The sequence below is a fragment of the Pseudopipra pipra genome, chromosome 1 (genome assembly GCF_036250125.1).
Source record: "Pseudopipra pipra isolate bDixPip1 chromosome 1, bDixPip1.hap1, whole genome shotgun sequence".
Taxonomy (NCBI): Eukaryota; Metazoa; Chordata; class Aves; order Passeriformes; family Pipridae; genus Pseudopipra; species Pseudopipra pipra.
In genome coordinates this window covers 49,803,014-49,815,373 of record NC_087549.1, presented here as the reverse complement: position 1 = coordinate 49,815,373, position 12,360 = coordinate 49,803,014, and the positions used below count along the sequence as shown (strand labels likewise).

Genomic DNA, 12,360 nt, shown 5'->3' with positions numbered 1-12,360 from the left:
AACAAGTATATTCACTTTTTTTAACAAGAGGTGACACTTGATATGTTTCCACTCCACTAGAGGAAAAACTCTAGCTGTTTTCTCTTAGAAAAATTCTCGAGTTGCTTTTAGAAGGTATCTGATGCAGGTGGTCTTCTGTTATTCATTCTAAGTTTATTTTAGTAAAGTTGTTAAACTTTGAATTGGGTTTGAAAGTCCACATTGAGAATGGATAGACTTTTGCACTTAAAAGTATCAGAGATGTTGTATTGAATGTGTTTTAGCACAATCTGGAACGAGCAGAGCTTTGTTTCCAGTTTCAGTAAGCAGATGCTTCACACCAGGTCTAGGATCAAGAACTTGGGCACAGGAAAGTATTTTTAATTTCTGTAGGAGAATTGGAAACTCCTCCACTTTGTCTGCACCTGGTAGGCAGTGTAAAAGTGCATGAAAATAAACAAGTGTGGTGGAATTTTGAAATCTGTGGAGGCTTGGGGAGAAAGGACCTTTTCCAATATCAGGTATGAGACTGAGAACTGTGATGCCTCATGCTGGCGTGGAGAACTGTGGTGCTTAAGTCTTGGTGTTAATAAGTAAAATTATGTGGGACTGGGTGGGATGAAGAAGACAATTGGAACATTAACAAAGGTTGTCCTGTACTTGCCCTATCTATTAGGATATGTTAATTAGAGAAGGATTTGGTCCATTCATTTATCTTGGCATATTTATTCTGATCTATGTTGAATTGGAATTGTGTGCTGATAGAGGCTCATGTCTTTAGGATTTCTGCTTTCTTTCTTCCAGAACTTAGAATGACATGTACCAGTGAAGCTCCTGTAACTTTTTTCTGGCCACGTTTATTCTACGGTTCCTATACAGTACAATCAAATCACTAAAATGTGGTTTTTCACAGGCAGTCAGAGCTTTTTTTTTAATGACCATCTGGAGTATGTAAATCTGATTTGCAACTACAAATGTAGCCTATTGAAGCAATGTTTTGAATATGCAAAGAGGTAAAAAAAGGAGGGAAAATCTGAAAAATCAAGTTCTAACTGTGCTAAAACCCCCTGTATTTTTAATTTCTAGTCTCCTGGCCTGAATTTTCTATTACATAGTTGAAAAAAATACTCCCATTTCCAAAATGTTGTAAAACTAAATGAAATGCAATCACATATATTATGATGGTTGCTATAGAAAAGTGCATTTTAAAAATGTAATCATATTTCACATCAGGGATTTTGACTAACAAGCAACAGGATAAAATATGTAGAATCACAAAGAGCAGATCAAAAAAAGACCATAGGATGGTGAATGATCTTTGTCAGCAGTATGAACTTGCATGAGGCTGTTGGAAAAACTCCTATGTGCTTTCTGAGACTAAACCACAGTAAAATCTACCTACACCAACGAGTTTCTTTAAGGTTGCTTGGAAAACATTGCTTCTAAGACTTCCAAATTTGAGTTATTTGCTTTTCAAAACTGAAGCTAATTTTCCTGTGCAAATTGTAGTAAATAATATAGTGCTTAAACTTACTCAGCAGGAATTATATTTTATTTACCTTGTTCATATTGAGAAATAAAAGACAAGGAGACTAACTAAATGTGCAAAGCTTATTACCTGCCTAAATCATACCTTACTGCAGTGACCACAATTCTATCTGTATTCTAGAAAGTCTATTTTCTAAAACACGTTTAGAAGCTTTGAGGAAAATAATGTCAGTTTGAAATAGTGAAAAATATGGAAATTGAATAGATATCATAGAAAATTGTACACAAAAAACCCCCCAACATAAAGCTAAGTGAAAAATGTTTGAAAAGAAGCACCGGTTTACAAATCTGGTTTCCATTTTGCTCATAACTGTGTGTTTTATACAGTATTTTAATGGAGCACACATGATGAGAGAATGATGAACACATAGGAGAAATCTGAGTGTGTCTAGTAATTCTTAATATCCTTTGGCGATACTTGTTGTGTTTACTAACAAACCAGTAGTTTTTCCTGTGAAGAGCCTCGTTAAATATGAGCTTACTCAGTGTATGGTAAAGGGCCCAGAGATTGTAGCCGCTTATTGCAACCTTACTGCAGACATAGCAATCCCAAGACTCAGTTTAGGAGTTTGTAATTGAAACTGATTTAGTTTTGGCTTTGAGTGTAGTTTATTAATTATTTTGGAAACCTACAAGCCTTTTGGTTGCATCCAATAATGTGATTCACTGTCCTTGCATCAGAGTCTAATACGTGAATTTACTTAGAGGAGGATAGAGTGGAGTTAGTAATAGGGTCCTAGATTATTTTTTCAACTTGTAATTCTCTGCAGTGTTCTGAGTAGACACTGTAGCCCCCTGGGGGTTGGAAGGAGATGCGTGAGTTTAGGGTAATGAGAATGTGCCTATGTTGAGGGAATATAGATGGTCCTCAGAGAGTGTCTCTCCCATTCAGGGACAGAATTGTTTCCTTATACTACTACTCTTTCTCAGTTATTTCACCTATTTGTTGTATTATTTAGAGAACTAATGACATTTCACAATTCTTCAGATCAAAAATTAATTCTTATTCTCAGTCATGGAGCTAATTATACAAAAAGCATGTATGTATTGTCCACATGCTCAAATTATGCTGAGTTAACATTTTGGTTTAAAGAAAGCAAGAAAATTTTCACAGGAAAAAAAGTTTATTTTGGTGTGCATTGGTTTTTTATGGCTAAGTATAAACTTGATACCAGGTCAATTATCTCTTTACTATTATAATGCAGATTCGAAAAGGGGAAAACAACCCACAAACACCAGACCTTGAAATGTCAAATTTGTTGTGTCAGACATGACTGGCTACTGCAATGACGCCATCGGCAGAGGGAGCAGCACATGGAGAGGCAGCAGACAGTCTCGAATTAGGTGTGCAAAGGCTGAACTAGGACTTTGAATGCTGCTACCAGTGGTAGAAGTTAAAACAGTGGGTGGGTGAAAAGTCTCCAAGTCAGCTATTGTAGACTTTGCTTAAGAATCATTAACTAAATCCCTGTTTTCGTGGGAGCTTCAGCTGAAGTCACGTGATGTGATGTAAACCAAGATCATTACCTATCAGTGCAAACATATGGCAAAGTCTGCCCATGTTATTACTTATCTCGAAGCGCCCAAGGGGGCTGTGACATTTCAAGCAGAGCCTATTGGTGAGGAAGTTTCTAAGTGAGCCTTCTTAAAGAAGCACTTCCTTTTTAATCATAGTACTCCGTGGGAAAGGATATCAAGCAGTGTTCTCTAAGAGACAGATGATTTACATAATTTTTCTGCTTCTGTGGAAAGAGAAGAAATGCTGCTACACTATTCTGTTATGGCTGTAATTTTTGCATTTACCTGTATTTTGGAAAGTTAGTTTCCAGTTTTCTGAGATGCATTTCTCAGAAAATAATGTTTTTGAAGATGACTCCAATAGAAGTGATGCTGCTGTTCATGAAAAGGTTCCTTCTGGAATCTTGGTGAGTTTGATAGATTTATTGCTAAGTGTGGGTATGTAATTTCCTGTAGCACAGTTTAAAATTATGAAAATTGATCACCTATATTTAATAGTATAGTGGAAGACTTTACTTAGGCATTCAACACTTACTTTGTTTCCCATTTTTGTTCCATAAGTGCTTTGTGCAGTACTAGGAGGAATCCTAAAACCCCAATTAAAATCTTTACTTAGGAGCAAAGAGGTTTTTGTTGAGTAGACCTGATGCTACTCTTTGACAGAGTCGTTTTTCCCCCCAGTCTTTTCTTGGTACAAAATAGAAACTACTAAAACACTTGCTAAAGATTTTCTCTGCTTAAGGAAAGCTTCTGCCTCATAAATCTGTATACATGCAAATATAGGCAAAATGACATAAGTTGAGGTAAAGCACTGCTATGCATGATTTTTATTTTGTTTTTCTACCTAAGCTCTTGAAACAAATTACAACTTCTTTACTATGTACATCATGTGGCATTAGACTATGTTTTGATCCTCTAAGTGTATCTCAAAATAAATGGGATGTATGAATATCTACTTAAATGCAGCTAACATCTGCATTTAAGTAACTTTTTTTTGGCAGTGATTGTTAAAATTCATGCCCTCTAAAACTGTGGCTCTGTAGAGCAATCTGATAGCTTGCCTTTGAGTAACTTGCACTCTTCTTTTTCTGTTGTGGAACTAGAGATTAGTAGTATTCATGTTCATATAGGTGCACTTGTATAAAAGATGTTGGCTTTAAGAACACAAAAACTGCAGATCACCATTACTAAAGCGATACTCTAAATGCACAGAAAACACAAATTTGTGGACAGGCTTTTGATTATATCTTGCCCTTGTATATGTATATTACTGAATATCATTAAAAAATTGTTGAAGAAAACATGTTGATCCTGGGGCAGCCAAAATAACATCTTTGTTAATGGTACAGAAATATAATCCCTATCCACAAAACCTCTCACTCAGGTTATGCTAATGTAAGCATTTCCTGGTAATGAGTTTTGAAAATTCAGCTGTCTGTCATGTTGGGCATGTTAGATGCTTACTCTTAGGTGGAGTACTGTTTAATCATAATTTCTGAGAGCCATTCTATTCCTCGTTGCTGTAACATGAGGAAGTCAACCAGCATATGCAGGGTTAATTTTAGTTTAACTGATTCGAGTATTTTGTAGATGAAGGAACAGAATTTTAATTATTGAACTTTTGAAGTAGATATTTTCTTGGTTTGCTTTTAGTTTTATGCTCTCAGAAAAAGAAAGACAAAAAACCAAAGCAGTTTCAGTTTCTGCCTTTTGCAGTGTAATGGCTTCTGGCCAGAAAAAAAATATTTTTATGATATGACAGAGAGATTCCTTTTCCCATTCCAATTACAGCTGCATTTGGGTTAGTAGTATTAATGTATTCAGCTATTAGAACTTTTACACACTAGGTAGTATTGCCTAAACATTCAAAAACCAATCTCTCTGGAGCCTCAGAAATCACAAAGAGTGTTTGTATGCTTTAAGACCTCTGGTATTCATAGCCTTTTAATTTACTATCGGAGAAGAATAAGTAGTAGTGAGCTGCATTAACTTTAGCTTTTATTCAGAGTTCTGAATTTGACTGCATCAGGCAGTGTGTAGACTCTGGATGCCAAAAGAAATAAAACTTAAAAGCTAAACAGTATTGTGAAGTACTACTGCATTGCCCTTTCTTAACTTGTCTTTTCCATCAGGCTTCTGTCTTGAATTTCAGAACTGGAAATTCTTTTTAGGTTCTTACAGCAGGTTATGAAGGCATACTGCTCTCTGCTTTCAAGGGAACATTTAAGAAATTTTTATTAAGCATGAAGTAAATAGTGTTATCAAAGAGATACTTTGTCTTCCTAGTTATTCTGTGATCAGGCTATTTCTATTGCATTTCCAAGAATTAACACAATAACGCTTTACACTTTTCTTCTCTATAGTCAGATTCAGTACTGCTCACCACAACTTTTCCAACAATATACAATAAAATTTAAGAAAAACAAACCCAAACAAAACCCAAACCAAATTCTAACCCCCAAATTTTAAAATCTCCCAGCTGGAGCTCTGTTGACATTTGAGATAAAATCACCTGTTTCTCAGGTATGTCATGACACTTCATTTCTATTGGATCATTTTCTTGTTACAGTTTGAACCTTCTTATGTAACATGTTTATCTTGCAAAGTGAACCATTATGTTAAAAGCTGAACTGCAACGTGATAAGCAATAATGTACATTAGTTTATTACCTTTATCCACAATTTTGTTTACTTACCATGTACAAAACATTTTCATTAAGACTTGGATCATAAAAAGCTTCTTTCCTAATAAAAAATATTTTTAATACTCAGTAGGTTCAAAAGTTCATGACTTTTGCACATGTAAGAGTGAAATAGTTACGAACTGTCACATGTAAGAAGTTATTTAGTTTATATATGATCAGAAAAGTGGCTGTGCTGTGAGCTACAGCAATGTAACTGATATCTGTAGAAGAGATAATATCGCTACAGAATATTCTTGCTACAGAAAAGCAAGAAGATATGTAAAATGGCTGAATACTTTGGTCTTGTGTAGGTTTTTCGGTCATTTTCTGTGATTAGAAAAGGTCAGTTAGCATATATGTGAGAAAAAACTAGATTATTTATCATCCAAACTCAGTTCTTGGCAGATGGTGTGAAATTATGATCTTTTTAAAAGTCGCTACTTAAATCATAGAGAATTCCTTGCTAATGCCCACTTCTCAAATCCTGTTCATTGACATGAAATATATGGAATGGAGATTCTATTAAGGACTTTTATTCCTGATTGTGTCAAACATTTCCTTTAACAAATTCAGTCTCTTGGATGACATGAAATCAACTTTTCTTTGTAAGCTAATACCATAGATCGCTCTTGGAAGAGGCCAAGATGTAGCCATGAATGATTAATGACAGTGTGTTAGAGAATTTTTTCATAAGATTGAGATTAAAGATGACTGTCATTTTGGGGGAAAATTAATTGCTTAAACAGTAAAATAGAGATATTGCTACCTCTCTGTCTTGGGTTACAGTTTCATAGATGCAGCAAATGCCTTACTCGTCAAAAGGAAGACATTCAGTTCCCTGCCTCAGCCTCCTTTTTTTTCTAGCTTTGTGGTGCTCTGTGCTTCATGACTCTGGTGTTAGTCACGTTCTTCTTTGTGAGCTAATCTAATTTATTAACCCACTGAAACAAACAGCACCAAAAAAAACCAAAACCAAAAACACACAACAACAACAACAAAAAACCCAAAACAAAAAAACACACAAAAAACACAAACAAACAAAAAGGTAGACTTCTGCCAGTTGTGCTGGTGAGCTTGGTGAGCTAAAATCAGCTCATTAAGAGGGTTAGATGAGTAAAGGTTGAAGTGAGACCTTCCCTTTTTAACAAATGAGCTATTACTTCACTAGCAAGCCGTCAATTTTTATAGTTGCACATGAAGCTACTTAGAGATGAAATTGAATTAATGACTGATGTTGATAGAGAGTCCATCCTGCTAATCTCATTAGTCACTCAATGGCAGTCTGTTCTTTTTATCTTCATTAACCCTATTGAACAAAAGCTGTGGGAGAAAAATTCTCTAGCATGTTACCTAGCATAGTCATTCTGTGGATAGTTTTAAAACAGTTTTAAATCTGTATTGGAAAACCCCCACCTTCCTTTGTAAGTCTTGTGAAGAGGAAGGAATTTTTTTTTTCAAAAATATAAATATCACTGGGTAGTGTATGAGGAGCCTGAGATGGAGAAAAATATTTCTGGAGCTGCTCTAAGTCTGTGAAAGTAGTTTTAGATTTCTTACATGTTTACAATCAGTTGTATTAAATAGGCAGTCCTCAGAGAATGAATTTTTCTTTTTAGCTTATCTGAGTGATTAACTTATCTGAGCAACACCTCTAATCTTTGAGGTCTAAAAATGACTTGGTTCAATTAATCACAGATTCAAGTTGATAAACTATTAAGAATAAGATTTATAGCTCTGGAGACTTTTGCTAATAAAAGAATTCTGTTCAAAGTTCTGTTGACTCTTGAAGACATTTATGTAAAGCTTGTTACAATAGTCAGAGTAATTGATAAATGACGTTGCACATCTATTTAAATGTTTTTTAAAAATCAATTTCAAAAAAATTTTAATGTGTTTTAAATGTACTTACTTTTTTTCTTTCTTTCTCTTCCATAGTCTCAGACTATGAACTACGTAGGACAACTTGCAGGGCAAGTCCTGGTTACTGTGAAGGAGCTGTACAAAGGCATTAATCAGGCGACCCTTTCAGGATGCATTGATGTCATTGTGGTCCGGCAACAGGATGGTACATACCAGTGTTCTCCTTTCCATGTCCGATTTGGGAAGCTTGGTGTATTGCGCTCTAAAGAAAAAGTGGTAAGTTCAGAAAGTGGGCCAAAACAAAGTTTTGAACACCAGTGCATTCTCTTTTTTTCCCCTCTTTCTTCCTTCCCCATCTCCCCATGTTCCCAGTTAGAAGACCAATTTAGTACAGAGCAGTTGCTCATATATGCAGTATAGAGTGGTAGTTTTGGAATGCAAAACAGAACTTCTTGTGGTAATCCAAGGACTGTGCAAAAAAATACTGTGAAAGAAAAGCTTTGACAGCTCTGGAGCTTTGGAGAAAGACTAATACAAACATATAGACTTGAGAGTCTTAAAATGTTTACATGAAGCTATTTATTTACTTATTTAAGTATGCTGGGAAAGAAATGCTGAATGCTATTTAACTAATTCCTGATGTAGCTCTTTGTAAGCTCTTTTCAAGGCTGTTATGCAGTAGAAAATGCAGTTATTAATATCTGCAAGGAATTAAAAAAAGGGGCTGAAACTTCATTCCTGTGGGCGTGTTTGAAAAAGAACCTGGTACAATTTCCTGCCCTGCCAGCCTGAGATGGTGGTGCTACTTGAGCAGATTGTCCTGCCATCCCTTTCCCATAGGCTTTGTTAGTCAGGGAGTGAGTTGGATTGGGTTGTAAATTTGACTGGAAAACGGACCTGTTGTGGGGGAACTTTACATTACTGTCAGTAGAGAATGCTGTGTATGGCAGTGTGGCATGTGGGTGTACTACCCAAAACATGGATTGATTTGAGTAGAACATAAAACCGCAGGATTATATGCTGCTTTTTTAAGTAGTTAATGGCCGTTGCAGGAAGCTACCCCCATTTTTATATTTTGGTTGCAAAAGGAGAATAAAGTGAAACTAAGAGTGGGTTTTTTTTAGTGGTCAATACTGGGAGTTACACACATTAAAGTTGTACCTTTATCATAGTTACACAGGCTAGTATAAGGTTTTATGTTTAATTTATTTTTTGATTGATTCCCTCTTGCTAGTGTTTTTCTTAATGAGCACACTGATGACAAAGAATTGGTTTTTCTTAACAGTTCTGTAACAGATTATATTACAGTTTTCAACAAGGTACCAGAGAGGTGATATAGCTGTACTTTTTCTGATGTCTCAGCAAGTGAGATACCCTTACAACATAAGTGGTCCGAAAGTTGAGTTTGTTAAATGTCTTTAATTACACTTTTGAGTAGCTGAACCAAGTTTGAGAGGATTTCGCTTCTGAGTACCTCTAAAAAGCTGTTGGATAGTCACAACATCTACTTTTGGTACGTGCTGTACTTGTCTGTCAGTGCAGTTCTCCAGTTTTGTTTGCATGGATGACTGCTGCTTCTGGCTCCCTCCATCCTTCGAGTTACCATTCATACAGTTCTCTCAATAATCAGTTGAATGTTTGTTACTGCATTGTGTATGCATTCTTCTCTGACATATTATGAGACCAACATCAATAGATAGTCTTAGGATGTAAGGGAACACAAAGTATGCATACCTGTGCTTCAACTTAAGATATATACTGGTCTCCAGAAAGCAGCATGAGGTATAGGTGCTAAAAGTAGGGATGTTTGTCTGTCTAAATCAGCATAAAAAAAAGGGCTTTTGTTTTTAACCCATGTTGCTGAATCGGAAATTCAAGAAAATATTTTAAGAATAAACAGTGTCCAGTAGTGAAATAAGTATGATTTTCAGATCAAAACCATTCAGTTCTTTTGGGGAAGAAAGAAAAGCGGTTATCTTAAGGATTTGGGTATAATCCTCATGCATGTTTGGTTATTTACCTATTATTTATCATCTCCCATGACTTGATTCCCTTGACTAATGGTTTTATTCTTATAAATGGGAGAATAATGGAGCAGATTAGGATACATGGATACTGTCTTTTATAGCACTGCAGTGGTATGTTTGTGTTTTTTTCTTGGCAGTCCAGATGCTAATCTTAAAATTAGTTCCCTTTTGGTTTTGACTGTCCATTTCCTGTCATAGTAACTGATTAAGAACATGAATTCACATCACAATATTCATATCACAATACGAGTTGGCTTGGGGTACAATTTTTTCTTATGTATTGTCAGGAAACTAGAACTTGAGTAATGTATATGTTGGATATCTCATAACTTGGTCTCCTTTTTTCTAAATTATGCATAACCTGAAATGTCATTGACATTTTCTGCAGTAAGGCAAGTCCATTGTGTTTCTACCTAACATGTAGTAAATTATTTTTACTTAGCTAGGCTAAATGCAAATATGCAGATACCATTAGATAAGCAGATTTATGGAAGAAAATAAGATAATTTTTGTCTGAAAATTGAACACATCTTGTTTAGAAAAATTTGTAATGGAACTTACCTGGATACCCAAGATTTCATAAAGAGGAGAAAGTAAAGTAGCTGTACATTGGTTTTAGAAAGACATTTGTTTTTTCTTTTGTTTCACACATGTGGCGAAGAATAATCTCTCCCGCCTGTGCAATGTAATCTAAGTTAAGGTACCTTTTTAGGATAATAAAAACATTCTTCTCTTACAAAAGTAGTATGGTTGCAGAAGAGTTTTGGTCCTATGTCATATCCCCATAAACTCATGAGCAGGAATATCTGGAACAATAACTGAGTTGCAGAAATAATTGTGGCAAGTCTCTGTCAGCTTCAAACAAAGCCTGCCTCCAGGAGGCTTCCAGCTGGAACTTTTGGTATTCAGGATTCAGATTCATACCAGGCCCCAACTGACAGTCTCAGTCATGCTTCCATGAAATAAAGACTAAATCAGTGATTATTATTTATGCTTCTAGCTCTCCAAATTACTTGAACAAGATTCTGTCTTTATATGTTTTTAATTTTTTACTTATTTTTCTTGTTAGGTGTTAGGCTGTCTGCTAGGAGCATGATGTATTTTGCGGGTGAACAAACTAAAGACCATTTTTATAACAGACTTGTTTCAGAAAGCAGAGAGAGGAGAGACAAGATTATATAATGGAATAAAGTTTACTCTCAGAACTAAGTGGGCCATGAGGCCAGTGCTTTTCCATGATGAATTATTTACAATAAATTTTCTTTCCACAGATTGATATAGAAATTAATGGCGATGCTGTTGATCTTCATATGAAACTGGGTGACAATGGAGAAGCTTTCTTTGTACAAGAAACAGAGGAGGAAAATGTAAGGGCTTTGTGCTTGATGATGACTACAATGCAGTATTAACAAAGTAATGTGTTAAAAATGCTTAATTCAATGTTGTCAATATCATAACTTCTATGAAAGCTAGATATTCTGTGACTGAATTTAACATCATTTTCATATGCTGCCAAGATGTTTGATGGTTTGTACCATTTTGCTACCAGTAATAATAATGTAATGAATTATTTTTATTAGAGCATTTTTTGAAAGATGTGTTGAATTTTTTTATTTTATACATTTATTTTAGTTTATACATTCTTATTGCCTGAAGTTATTCTCATTGCAGTGTCTTACAATAATTTTTGCCTCAAGTTCTTATAGCTGGTGCTACTGGCCTCTATTAATAAAGGCAGTCTATTTTTTGGCATATTTTTAATTTGTATTACAAATTTTTGCCCAGTTTTTTACAATTTTATTTATAAAACTTCCACCATTTAACGATAACTTTTTTGACTTGAGAATTCCTCTTGTATTATTATACAGTAATCAATTTCCCAAGAACCTATTGCAACTGGAAGCTAATGAGCCTCTGAAAAACAGGAGTAATGGTTCATTTTTAGTCTGATTTTCTAAGGATATAAGAGATGTAATCACAGTGTTGGTCAGTCCTGAGCATTGCTTTTGATCACTTTTGAATCTGTTGGCATTTTTCAGCCAGACTGACGGAAAGAAGTTCTAAGTACAAAATTCCAAAAGGTTTAATGAAAATAGTCAGTTCGAAGAGAGAGGGAAAAAAATTGTGTCAGTGAAGTTACAGATGAAGTGTTAACTTCCTGTTGTTATTAGGAATCAGTCTTTCAAGGAAATCAGCTTGATCCACTTTTGAGTTTAGGGTGCTACTTGTTTACTATGAAGGATCAGAGGAAGCTCTCATATTGAAAGGAGTTAAATATAATTTAAAGTGGAAGGAGAAAATAAGCATTAAGACCCCAAATGATAACTTGGCGTAGGGATTTATAGCATTTAAGCAAAAGGAAGGTTGGGTTCTCTTTTAGCATACACCATGATTAAAATAAAAACTGAAAGCAGTTTTTTATAGATGCAGGCTGTCAGAGATTGATGGGAACTGACCAGTCTTATGACTTTCAGAAAGGGTGATAACCACTGCCTTTGTCCCCAGTGCAATGCTTTAAAGGAGCTATCGCTGTTGCACTTGCTTAGTTTTAATTTATAACAAGAGTGCCTTATCTGTGTATAATGTGTTCTTGAAAGCTGGTAGTTCATGCTGAAACTATAGATCAGTTATTTTTAGTGCTTTTGGACATTTTTTTTTTCTGCAACTGATCAACATGTCCTTGATGACCTCTTGAGGCTATGCTTAAGGTATAAATCATAAAGCTCCCATCGATTTTTTTTCTTT

The 12,360-nt window shown here is 35.1% G+C and overlaps 1 protein-coding gene across 3 annotated transcripts in view; it reads left to right on the top strand.

Annotated features, from left to right (window-relative positions):
- The window catches only part of LPIN2 (lipin 2), a 45,286-nt gene that overhangs the window by 5,663 nt on the left and 27,263 nt on the right, over nucleotides 1-12,360 (top strand). Inside the window, exons 1-3 of one of the 3 annotated variants that reach the window (XM_064655967.1) lie at nucleotides 3,118-3,452; nucleotides 7,664-7,864; nucleotides 10,887-10,982. In XM_064655967.1, the coding sequence (XP_064512037.1) occupies nucleotides 3,366-3,452; nucleotides 7,664-7,864; nucleotides 10,887-10,982 (384 nt within the window). In that variant the 5' untranslated portion in view covers nucleotides 3,118-3,365. Of the gene's footprint in view, nucleotides 1-3,117; nucleotides 3,453-7,663; nucleotides 7,865-10,886; nucleotides 10,983-12,360 lie in introns of those variants that run through there. The other 2 variants (XM_064655951.1, XM_064655957.1) reach the window with 2 other exon arrangements.